At 38.2% G+C, this 13,021-nt stretch overlaps 1 protein-coding gene across 1 annotated transcript in view; it reads left to right on the top strand.

Annotated features, from left to right (window-relative positions):
- The window catches only part of HSD17B12 (hydroxysteroid 17-beta dehydrogenase 12), a 137,619-nt gene that overhangs the window by 78,571 nt on the left and 46,027 nt on the right, over positions 1 to 13,021 (top strand). The window contains exon 4 of the mRNA XM_081063862.1: positions 5,289 to 5,396. Within this exon, the coding sequence (XP_080919988.1) occupies positions 5,289 to 5,396 (108 nt within the window). The remainder of the gene's footprint in view (positions 1 to 5,288; positions 5,397 to 13,021) is intronic.

The following is a 13,021-nucleotide window of genomic DNA, read 5'->3' as shown; positions in this document are numbered from 1 at the left end:
GAAATAGAAGCTCTTTGAATACCATGTTGTGGTAAGTGCTTAATAGGGTTATATGGAAGCTCTGTCTTTAGGAACAAAGCTGAGAGAGTAGCTTTACTTTGGAAGGAAATGGGAATCGTGAAAAGTCAGTCCACAGAGGTGGTGACACAGTTTGAATCTTAAATGATGAAAGTTATATTTGGAAAAGATGGGCAAGGGTAAGTGTAACAGGAATTCATAATGGATAGTACCTGAAACGTAGGGGGGAAAACAGATTGTTTATTTGGAGCAGATGTAGGGACAAAGGAGAATCTCTGTATTATTGTTGGTTTTTATTAGAAAATTTGTAAATAATGCATGAGTTTATGTAGATTAGACCTATTTTCTGGCATTCTCAGACTTAATATCCTAGACATCCAGGGGAGAAATGTGGAAAGTGTTTCCATGGCCTCTAAAATTATTCTTTGAGAAAGACTGTTAAACTTAAAGAGATGTCAATTTGTTGAGCAACATGAAAATAATGATGGGAAGACCTAGAAGTATGTTAAACATACAGCTATTCTGAATATGTTCCTGACCTTTCTAGGTCTGAACCTAAAATTGTGTTAGTTTTAATATTGAGAGGTGCTTTTGCAGCATCTTGAGACTACTTATGGGTGTAGTTCCTTCTCTGTCAATTCCAGACTTGACCTTGAACTAATTCAGGATCCTCTGAGGAAAACTGAGCAGTATGACCGTAGGAGTGGGGCACCCATGCTTGGAGGTGATGGAATGGCTTGAGACAGTGGGGACATTCATTATCATATAGCTCTATGGTTATGAATAAGATTTGCTTTCTATTATTCCATAATTGTGGTTATGTGGTTTTCAGTGGAATCGTAGATAACAAGGGAATGGATGGTATCATCAGTTTAGCTATTTCTTAGCTTCATTACCTACCATTTAAGCCAGAGTTGATTTTTCTGCCTCCATTTCTAGTGAGTTGACTGCCTTGAGCACTCATGTTGATCATCAAGAGTGTTTCGCTTCTTAGTGTTTGGTCTAAGCCATTAGGCTGATAGACAGTGGGCCAAGAGCACCTCGGATTCATTTCAATCTGAAAAACGAGAGGGGAACATGATTATTTTTGGCCACAACTGTAAGTGGCAGGATGCCAGACCATCCAATTTCAAATACTGAATGGTTTAAATCAGGAGGAATAATCAACAGTATTGAGTATCTTTGCATAATGGGGTGTAGTATTCTAATAGGGGAATTCTTCAGTTCTTTATTTTCTTTAAGAATGTACAACCACAAGATTTTCACTGTGAGACACTGACTAAATGGAGAGCCTGGAGGGAATGCCACATTGTCATTCTTCAGAAATTTAATTGAAATGTTCAATGCAGCCTCAATAAAAACTGAGACTAAACAAGTAAGGATAACCAATAAACTTGAAAAAGAGTAATAATAAAGGAGTCTTGCACTGCCAGAAATATTAAAAATTATCTTAAAGCTAAAATGATTAAAAGTAGGGCATTATGAAAGAACAGAAAAATAGTCTAATAAGCAGACTGTAACTTGGGAATCAGAACCTGCGCGGTACAAGCCATCCACTGCCTTTGTACTCCCACCGCCATCAGTCCTTGGATGTGGATGTCATGGTCAGGGCATGGTCTTGGTTCAGGCGACTCTCTGAAGCTGAGACCCTCCCCGAAGGGGCTGATCCATGAAAGCTGTCTGCTGATGATACTCCGGCTCTGGGGCCACCAGAATTTCTTCAAGGGGACAAGTTGCAACCTCCAAATTCACTTCTTTGTATTCTTTACCCTACACATTTGTAAGAGCATTGATTTTAACTTATCACAGTTCCTACTGTGGAAGACAGACTTGACAGAGGCTGTCATCCCTTGAGCCTTTGTGGTAGGCAAGGATCAGAGTACTCAGAAGTACCTCTCCAAAGGCTTTGGTAAAGTCCTTCTTCCCCAGCAGTGGGCTGTTGCTGAGTTGTGGGCTGGTGGTCTTATGAAGAGCCTTGGGTTGGGAGGTGGTGAAGGTGGAGATTATGTGTATATGGTACTATGTTGTATTATGTGGATATGGTACTTATTTCTGTTCTAGGTGCTTAGTACATCCTTGTGCTGATGTTGAAAATGAGAGGACTCATTCATCTGGGTTGGCTTCTGTTGGTAGGATCAGATGAAGGCTGATAGGCTCTGGGAAGGAGGAAGATACCTAGATTTATTTCCCCAGATCCCAAGGAAGCTAGCTTCCTCCAACCTCAGCCTTTTAGAACACCTGTCATAGTTCTCTTCTGATTGCCTGGGCTCAGAGAGAGGCATCTCCTGTCCTATTCTTAGATATGTGCTGCTATTTTTGATTCGCACTCAACTTGGTGGTGGCAGTCGGAATCCTTGAAGCCCATCCGTGGGCCTTGTTAGGAGCATGCATCCCATAATCCTGGGGAAGGACATGTGAGGGGAACCTTCTGGAATCTTCTGGGGGTTTTCCTCATCATATGAGGGACATATAATGGAGAACACCCCATTTCTATCTCTAAACATTGCCGACAGCACGGGATGCTTGAAACAGCAGTGGCCCCCTTGAAACCAGGAAGGCAGTCAGCCTAAGGGGATAAGAGAGGAGGACAGAAAGACCCCGAGTCCTTTGTCACATTGTTGAGCAACTAAACAGAACAGACCCAAGTCCTTGCCTTTACAAAACTTAATTCTAGTGGGAGCAGATGACAACAAACACATACATTATTAAAATACATAGTGTGTTGGGGGTGTGGGGTGGGCATGATGACAGCATAAAATAAAGCAGGGCAGGGGACAAGGAATGCTGGGGAGGAGTTCTTGCTTTTTTTAAAGGGTGGTCAAGGACGGCTTCTCCTAGAAGGTAACGTTTGCTTAAAGACCCAGCAGAGACAAGGGATGCCAAAGAGCATTCCAGGCAGAGGGAACAGTACTGTATTTGGAGAACATTCTGTGTTTAAAGAATTGCTAGGGGCCTCTGTGCCTAAAGGTGGGGAGCAACTTGGGGAGTAAGTAGGTGGAGATGAATTCAGAGAAATATTAGGCTGTTGTCAGAGACTTTGGCTCTTACTGTATATGACATGGAACTTGGAGGTTTGTGAGGAGGGGAGAAAAATGTTAAAAATGTCAACATTTTTGTTAAAAATGAGAACACTGGGTGGCCGGATGGCTCAGTTGGTTAGAGTGTGAGCTCTGAGCATCAGGGTTGCCAGTTCGATTCCCACATGGGCCAGTGAGCTGCGCCCTCCACAACTTAGACTCAAGTACAACGACTTGCAGCTGATGGACCCTGGAGAAATACACTGTTCCCCAATATTCCCCAATTAAAAACAAAATTAAAAAGAAAGAATGCCCACAGTAGAGGCACTGAAGATAAGAGAAAAATAGCAGTGTTAACTGAGCTAGAACATGATTCAGCGTAATCTGGGTGTAAGTTTAGAATTCTGCTTTATCTTGAAAAACTTGCATCAGAAGCCGTTTTGCTTCTTCTAATGTGAACACAAAGAAAGAACTTACTTAAGGGATCTTACTATATAACATTCTTTCCAGAAAGGTCTCAGGATTTTTTTTTAGTTGCGTATCTATACCAGACTCCACAATATAAGCATACTCACCAAAATCCTGTGAGATTTAAAAGAGTAAATTTGATTCAGGGATTCTGAGGGGGCTTTTATTACTAGACAGAAATTTTCCTAAATGTCAGTATATGGTGCTAGTATGGCAACATACTTATTGCTTTTCTCAAAATAAAGAGATAAATTTGTCTTATTCCTGAATAAAATTTTACATTTAATAAAAAATATCCTTCAGCCTTTTGATTTTTTTTTTCTTGTGAATTTGTGGCTCTAATAAAGGCAGAGTTCTTTACTTACTTCTGGTAAATTCTGTGAACCATTTCCAGTAAACACATATGGGACCAGCCGTTGTGAAATGACAGCCCTGTATCTGTAGCTCCGTTACATGAACACACATAATAATCCACTTACATTGGAAAGTAAGTATTCCTCTGACACCAGGTCAGTTGTTTTCCAGGTCAGTTATTATCCTCTCTAGTTCATTCATGGATTCCTACCCAAGGTCAATACTTCTCATTGAGTCTGACTAAGCATCAAATCTCTCGTGAACCAGCTCTTCAGTTTTAGACATAAATCCTTTTAGATTGAGACCAGAAACCTCCTTTGTGGATTAATGCTTCATATTCCGTGGTGAGCCAACATTAACTTCTAATGAAGAAAAATTTATTTTGGAAGCTGGATTTTTAAATTAATTCTTTTGAAGCCTCATCAAGTTACAAAGAATAAGCTTTCTTAGCCCACTGAACTTTCACTAAGTAACGTGAGAGTGGGGTTAGTCCAGGAGAGAAAGAGGGAACTGACATGTGTAGAGTGCCCCCTGTGTGCCATGGGTAACACCGGAGTCTCACACCCTGAGTTGAGTAGCCTTACCTGCATTCCCACAAGCCAATACGAGGCTCGTGGAGGATGCCGTGTGACAGGCTCAAGGAGGACATGTGACTTGCTCAAAGCCATTTGACAGATAAGTGTGGAAATGAAATTGGTACCCACGACTGGGTGACCTCACAGTCCATGCCATCTTCTCAGAGGGGCTCACTAGTGAAGGAAGCAGTAATCCTTATCGTCATCTCAGGTGAGATGAGCTTTGTTTCTCCAGGGTCTCATTTCTGGACTTGTTATTTCCATGAGCTCCGTCTGCAAAGGAGAACACTGAGGTCTATCTTGTGTCACTTTGTAGCTTTATTACTGCAATTTGTGTGGATTTGTAAATGTAGTGACTATGAACTATTAACCAAGTTCCTCAATTCCAATACGATCGTATTTGTTTTGTTTTCATTTTAGTAAGATGGACTTTTTGTTTTAACACTTCACATACTTTCAAATATTTTACACCGTAAAGACTTTTCCCTGAAATTCGGAAGCATCAGTTTGCAATTAAAATCACAAAACCGGTGATATTTAGAGTATATAACATTATGCTATGAATCATGTTTTGTTATTTGTATCTAAGGGTCTAAAAAATAGTCATTGATTTATAGGAGAACTGATTAAGGAACACTCAGCCAGCTCTGTGACAACATTGGAGTTTTTACTGCAGATCTATTGTATTGACTCTATCTCATCTCTTAGATGGTGTCATGCTCTAAATTATCCAGCTCTAAATTTCATATCAAATTGGGGGGTGGAGAGTTTGAAAGGAGAGTGCCATCAAATGTTTATTCTTACTTACCATGTATTAATTTTTCTCTCTTTCTCTCCATTTGTGTTTTTTCCCTAGGAGAAAAATTCAAAGTGGAAACAAGGACCATTGCTGTTGACTTTGCATCAGAAGATATTTATGATAAAATTAAAACAAGCTTGGCAGGTCTTAAAATTGGTGTTTTAGGTTTGTATCTTTCTTGCCACATTTATAAATGCTTCTTGTATTTATCATTTGACTTTTACTTTTTACTTATTTTCTTTTTGGATGTTAGGTGTTCAGTTGGTAAAATGACTAGTGAGATGAAAATTGTCTTAATACAATTGATCATTACATGGTGTTAATCTACATATGCTTGAACCTTTGTGTTTTTAGTTATATTTTCATGATTGTTTTATAATTTTGGTTGTTCTCCCTGCCTGCTTTATTTCTAGTCTCTCATTCTCTCTGAATATATTTAGAGATAGTTATATCATAATAGTCATTTAAAGTAGATGATGCCAACTCGTATTTACAGTTGAGGAAACGAAGGCTTAAAAAAGTGTTCCTCAGCCTTTTACTCATTGTCACCCCCTGCCCCACGGAGCCTTTTTAGACGTTATTTTCCCCTAATCTTCCCTCCCATGAAATTTTAATAACACAGATACACTGTATATCTCATTTATGTACTGGATGTATATCTGTACTCTGTACATAAAAAGAATAAGATATCATACTCCCCACTCCTGAACCAATTTTTATCCCCTTAGGGGAGACATCCCCCCACTTGAAGGAGTGGCTTAGAGATTAGAGACTTGCCTAAGGTCACGTAAAGACTGAGTGGCGCAGCTAGGATTGAGCCCTCTTATTTTCCTTTTTTTCCAAGTCTGCTACTCCCTTTTGTTACACCTGAGCTACCTCACTCTTATTACCAAACACTGATGTTTTTGCTGAGATACGGAAGGGTCGGACCTTGCTATCGAAAAAAACTCAGATTATAAAGGAAAAAATGGGCTTTGAAAAGTTACCCACCATTCTCTGAGTCTTTTCCAAAAAGAAACGGGCATCTAGTTCAGAAAAACTTGGCTTCTTGACTGCATCTCTTTATCTCACTGCCTAAATTGATGTGAACCTGGTAATTGCCATTGTTTTCTTTATGGGGCTATAAAAGGAAGAAAAATGGAAACCCTTTAAAAAAAATGTTTCCTAACATTTCTTCAGTCAAGACCCTACTTCCCTTCCTCATATTATAAAAGGATGGTCTTTTATTTAATAAGACAATTAAAAAAAAAAAAGTTAAACACCTATAGCCCTATGCAGTGCCCTTGGGCCCGAAGCTTTGACATGCCATCTTTTTCTGCTCCTACCTGGTCCATACCACATGTCTCCGTGCCCCACCCACCCACACTGCCATTTCCCCACCTATAGGAGCGCCACTTGCAAAATTGGAATGAAAACACAGGTCTAGTTTTTGCCTCGTGTCCACAAGTTCTTTTCTAATCCTTACTGTATTGCCTGGAGTCTTGCACAAGTTCCTCTTACTTAGCTTCGATCTGGCATACTTACAGAACCAATAACATCTGTAAAATCCTTTTTAAACTTCCAAATTAGTGGCAGCCATAACTTACTAGGTAGGCTAGATACTGCCGTAGTCTATCTTAATGTCTCTCAAGTGGTCGTGGACCGGAGAATGAAAGCTGGCTTAGGCAGGGAGGTGCATCGAGGGGCCCTAACGAGAGAACACTTACCTTCAACTTGTGTTCTGAGAATAACCTTCTTTCAGACGCAGTTTAGTTCATCACAGTGGTTCTTAGCATTACATACATGTTAGCTGCTTTTCACTGGGTAACTATAGATACTCAGGGACTATACCACTGAGATGGAAAATGTTGGGCATCAGGTTGCTGCAGGATGGGAGGGTTATAAACGGTACTGTTCATCTGGTCTTCCTGAGTCAGTATATGGAAAGTCTACAGTGTGTGCTTGGGTACAGTCGGTAGATCTGTTAAAGGTGAGAGCCCGGGGCACATGGTTCCCAAGCATGTTTTCGCTCCTTCTAGAATCCTAGGACTTGAGTCAATATATAAGCGTTAATATTTAGATAGACATAAGGATTGATATTTTCCTAGGCCACATATGCTAATGGAACCATTGTTGTTGTTGTCCAGCTCTTCAGTAACTGCAACCTGTGAGTTAGCAGTTTATCCTTCCCTCCCTCCCTCCCTTCCTTCCTTCGTCAATGAATGAGATACAACAATGAACGAGAAAGCACCAGACTTTATGAAGTATAATATTTTAATAGGAAAGACTGAACAAAAATATTTATCTGGCATGAGTGTTGAGAAGGGAAGGGCGGGTTGTAACAAGAATATAAAAGGAAAGAGGGAATTGATATGGGAACAAATAACAAGCCAGTGGGGTGGAAAAAAGGAAGACTGAAGAAATATTGAGAAAGTCGATGAAGCAGGACTGTGAGAGATTGCCAGTGGGATGAAAAAGGGAGAACTCATGTATGACTTTCAGGTTTTTGGCCTGAGTGTCTGTGTCAATAGTTCTGTTTACTAAAATGCAGAATCTGGGAGGTGGATCCTTTTGGGATTTGTCTAGCATGTCCAGGTGGGGTTGTTAACTTGGTAGTTGGCTGTATGGATCTAGGTTTCAGTAGAGCTCTAAACTAGAAGTAGAGTTTGGAGATAAGTCATTTGTGAATAGTAATATTGAAGCAAATGAGACCCGAGATAATCCAAGGAGAATGTCAAGAATGTAAAGAAAAACCTGAGGACAGAGCTCTTTGTCATTAAAGGCTGCCTGGAGGGAAGGAGGGATAATTTTTTGCACAAGTTCAGCACTGTCCATTCGAAATATAATGCGACCCACAAGTATAATTTTAACTTTTCTAGTAGCCACATTTAAAAAAAGTTAACAAATGAAGTTAGTTATCATAATGTATTTTATTTTAACCACTTGTATCCAAAATAGTATTACTTTAGCGTGTAACCCATATGAAAATTACTGAAAAATTTTGCATGGTAGGTCTTTGAATCCAGTGTGTATTTTACATTTACAGCATATCTGTTACATTTTAAGTGTTCCGTAGCCACGCGTGCCTACTGACTGACTTCTAGCTGTAGTTCGTCTTGACTGTCTCTCATCCTTGGTTGTGTGGGAGAGGCACAAATATAATTTCTAGATTTTTCTTAGGCTTTAACGTGGCTTTCAACCAGGGGCAGTTTTGCAGTCTCTGGCAATGTCCAGAGACATTGCTGGTTGTCACTAATGGAGCAGCGGGAGGAGGAAGTTCTTTTGTCCTCTAATACACCAAGATCAGCGATGCTGCTAAACATCCTACAATGCATAGGCCAGACTCCCACAGCAAAGAATGATCAGCCTAAAATTTCAATAATGCTGTGGTTGAGCAACCCTACTTTAAAGTTACAGTATAATTAAACAGTTCTGATTGAATGCTTATTGAGACAAACACACACACACACACACACACACACTCACACATTATTTTTGTTTTCTAGTTGGTTACAGATCAATAATACAAATAATTGTAGGTGATATTTGCATAATCCTTTAAAGTTTATAGCAGTCCTTCCACATATGTTCTTATTAGCTGGCTATATGTTTAGTTTACTTCCCACTCTACCGCAACTGTCTCCTTAATCATAAGCTTTGCATAATTATTATTGACAGTTATTAGCAGATATCTTATATTGCATTGTAGTTTTAGTTTGTCAAGATTTTTTAGGGAACTATTAAAACACTTTTATGAGCTAAATTTTATCTTATTGCTAGGTCATATTTCAACTCCAACTCTTAGTTCCTTCTCTTGTGTGGACGTAGAACTTGTGGGGCCTGGCGGGGGTGGGGGGGTTGATGTTTTGTTACGATTACTGGATGTGTAGCCCCTTCACCTTCTTTCTTCTCTCTCTTCTCCTATACCCCCACCTCTGTCTAGTAAGGGGGAAATTATTTATTCTCCTTCCTCCTCTGCTCAATGTCAGTCTTGCGTTTATAACATTACCTAAAATAGTAAACGTATGGCTTGATTTCTAGTAAAATCTAGCAATCCATATTAAGTCGTAGGAAGGATTTTTTTTCTACTGAATGTTAACGAAACCCATGATGATAAAAAGAAAAATAAATCACCAAGGTACACTCTATTTGTTTGAATAGCATTAACCACCAAAGTATAGTCAGTGCTTAATAAAGAAAATTAGTATTTTCAGAACTTCAAAGTGAAATGCTAAAGCCCTTTGTCATGAGAGAAACATTACATTTTCAGTAAGATAAGTGGAAAGAAAACAACCATGAATTGTGTGAATTTATACTAAAAGGTCACCACAACTTGATAAGACTCTATAAATACGTAAAGTTGATAAGTTGAAGAATAATTTTTAATTCTGTTATGTAAAATAAGTAAGCATCAGCTGTCTTATCTCAGGCAAATGCCAAGAAACACAGATTTGAGAAAGCTTAAAAAACTTCAATTATTCAGAGAAAATGACATCAGTATTCCTTTGAATAAGCAAACAATTGGTTAACAAAATGTGACTGCTATAATGCTTACTTGATTCCTCAAGAGAGACTCTCATGTGTGCTCCAAATTGGTTTGGAGGACTTTGCACAAACATTGCAGGAGGCATAATTTACCAAGGCCAAAGGAGTAGCCTTGGATTTCAAGTATGCCACAGATAAGACTTTTTTCAAATTCCACGACTATGACTTTTTAACTTTGAAAAAGTGATACTCTTTATTCTAGAAAACAAAATAGAAAGGCCCTCCTGGAAAAATATAGTTACTTGTGATTCACTTAACAAAAAATCAACTATAGCTTTATCAAGCTTTTAATGTATCCTATCCCATACCAAGAATTTCCCCAGGTCAAATTCTGTCAAGGTCTTTTCCACCCATATTGTTATGGTTTATATTAGTTGTAGAAACAAGAGAATCATTTGGTACAGGGTGACCTGTGGTGCTGTGCTAGCTTAGTGTATTCAGGCCTAGTTATTACTTTCAAAAAGCAAAATTCATCCTAGTAAATTTGAATATCTAATTGGCTTTATTAAGCAATTCAAGAATTGGGCAGTATCCCATCTAGCACCTAAAAGGGAGCCTAGGGATTGTACAAAATGCAAGATGTTTATAGGAGGAAGGGTGAAGCTATTAACAAAAGAAAAGGAAGGATTATTTTTAGACCAGGATATCTTCTTTTTGAGGGTAAAGGAATGGCAAGGGTTTTTATCATGCAAATAACCTTTTTTCTATGGGATGGGGTAGAAATGGAGAAGACCCACTTGAAAGATTACCTGGTACTTGACCAAAAAAATTCCAGACTCCTTTATTATCATTGTTTCTGGGAGAGGTTGAAACAGCAGTTAGGTCAGAATTAAATGTAGGTTTGGTATGGGTTTTAGCACAAGTGATGCCATTTTGGGCCAGTGTTTTTTTCTTGAACATTTGCCCATCGACTTTTGTCGATTTGTATACAGTGCTCATAATTTCACAATATGTATAAATAATAAAAGTCTGTTGATTGCAAAGAATTTTTAATTGCAAAGGCTGGAATAGACCTTACTATTCTTTTTTCTTCCTATACCGTTTATAAAGTGAATACTTGTTCCATTAAAGTACTTATTAGTTTATTTTTTAATTAGTATCCTTCCTTTCTCCTCAGCTGAATGCAAAAATATCTTTTGGTTATCCTGGCCTAGGCAACCTTACGGTTGATGGGAAATACTTGGAAAGTGTATTCCGTTTTTCCCTCCTAAAACCTACTATTTTCAAGAATGTTCTGGGATGGAGAATAGTCAAATGTTTGGAATATGTATCTTAAAAGATAGTTTGAGCAGAGATGAAGAGTTAAGATCAGACTTTTTTTTTTTTTTAAATGGTTTCATTTGTTTTCTGGTTACATTTCTTTTTTATTTCTAAGTTTTCAATTACAGTTGACATACAATATTATATTACTGTCAGAGGTACAACACAGTGTTTAGACATTTATGTAACTTATGAAGTGGTCATCTTGATAAATCTAATCCCTATCTGACACCGTACATATTATTGACTATATTTCTTATGCTATACTTTACACCCCCATGACTATTTTGTAACTATCAATGTGTACTTCTTAATCACTTCCCTTTTTTTCACCAACTCTCCCAACCCCCCTCCCATCTGGCAACCATCAAAATGTTAATTGTATGAGTCTGTTTCTGTTTTGTTTGTTCATTTATTTTTTCCTTAGATTCCACATGCAAGTGAAATTATATTGCATTTGTCTTTTTCTGTCTGACTTACTCCACTCAGCAGAGTACCCTCTAGGTCTATCCATGTTGTTGCAGATGGCAAGACTTCATTCTTTAGGACTGAATAATATTACATTAGATATGTATACCACAATGTCTTTATCCATTCATCCATTGATGGACTCCCAGGCTGCCTCCAAAACTTGGCTCTTGTAATAATGCTGCAATGAACATGTGGATGCACATATCCCTTTGAAGTACTGTTCTGGGCTTTCTTTGGATAAATACCTAGAAATGGGATTACTGGGTCCTTCTTTGTCTCTCATTATAGCCTTTGTTTTAGTTTACTTTGCTTGGTACAAGTATTGCTACCCCAGCTTTATTTTTTCTCATTTCCATTTTCATGAAATGTCTTTTTCCATACCTTTATTTTCAGTCTGTGTGTGTCTTTCAGTCTGAAGTGAATCTCTTGTATGCAGCATTTGGACGGGTTTTGTTTTCTTATCTATTCAGCCACCCTATGTCTTTTGATTAGATTATTTAATCCATTTACATTTAAAGAATTGTTGATAGGTATGTAGTTATTGCCATTTTATTATTCATATTTTTTTATCTTTTTTTCCTTCTTAAAGAAGTCCCTTTAATATTTCTTGTAGTATTGGTTTGGTTGTTTGTTATGAACTCCATTTGCTTTTTCTTGTCTGGGAAGCTCTTTTTCTCTCCTTCAGTTTTAAATGATAGCTTTGTTGGGTAGAGTGATCTTGGTTGTAGGTGCTTGCTTTTCATCACTTTGAATATTTCCTGCCTCTCCCTTCTGGTCGGCAAAGTTTCTGTTGAAAAAAAATCAGCTGACAGTCTTATGGGAGCTCCCTTGTAGTTAACTAACAGTGTTTCTCTTGCTGCTTTTAAGAGTCATTGTCTTTAACCTTTAGCATTTTAATTATGATGTATCTTGTTGTGGGCCTATTTGGGTTCATCTTGTTTAGCACTCTCTGAGCTTTCTGGGCTTGTATGTCTATTTCCTTCACCAGGTTAGGGAAGTTTTCCATCATTGTTTCTTCAAATAAGTTTTCAATTCCTTGTTCTGTCTCTTCCTGTGGTACTCCTATGATGCAAATGATGTTTCATGTTGTCCCAGAGGCCCCTTAAACAGCTCCCACTGTTTTGGATTTCTTTTTTTTTTTTTTTTCTGTTCTGATTGGGTATTTTCTGCTACGATGTCTTCCAAATTGCTGATTCAAACCTCTACATCTAGTCCACTGTTGATTCCCTCTAATGTATTCTCTGTTTCAGTTATTGTATCCATTTCTGAGTGGTTCTTTTTTTTGTTTTCTATCTCCTTTTTGTTTTCTATCTCTTTGTTGAAGTTCTCACTTAGCTCATTGAGCATCCTTGTAACCAGTGTTTTGAACTGTGCATCAAGTAGATGGCTTGCCTCCATTGTGTTTAGTTCTTTTTCTGGGGCTGATCTTTCTTTTGGGACATGTTTCTTCATGTCCTCATTTTGGGTACTTTCCTGTGTTTGTTTCTATGTATTAAGTGGAGGTGCTGTGTCTACCTGTTTACACTCAAGTTTTC

Source organism: Rhinolophus hipposideros (genome assembly GCF_964194185.1).
Source record: "Rhinolophus hipposideros genome assembly, chromosome: 10".
Classification (NCBI taxonomy): domain Eukaryota; kingdom Metazoa; phylum Chordata; class Mammalia; order Chiroptera; family Rhinolophidae; genus Rhinolophus; species Rhinolophus hipposideros.
Note: the sequence above shows the minus strand (reverse complement) of the source record. Positions and strands in the feature narration are given on the sequence as shown.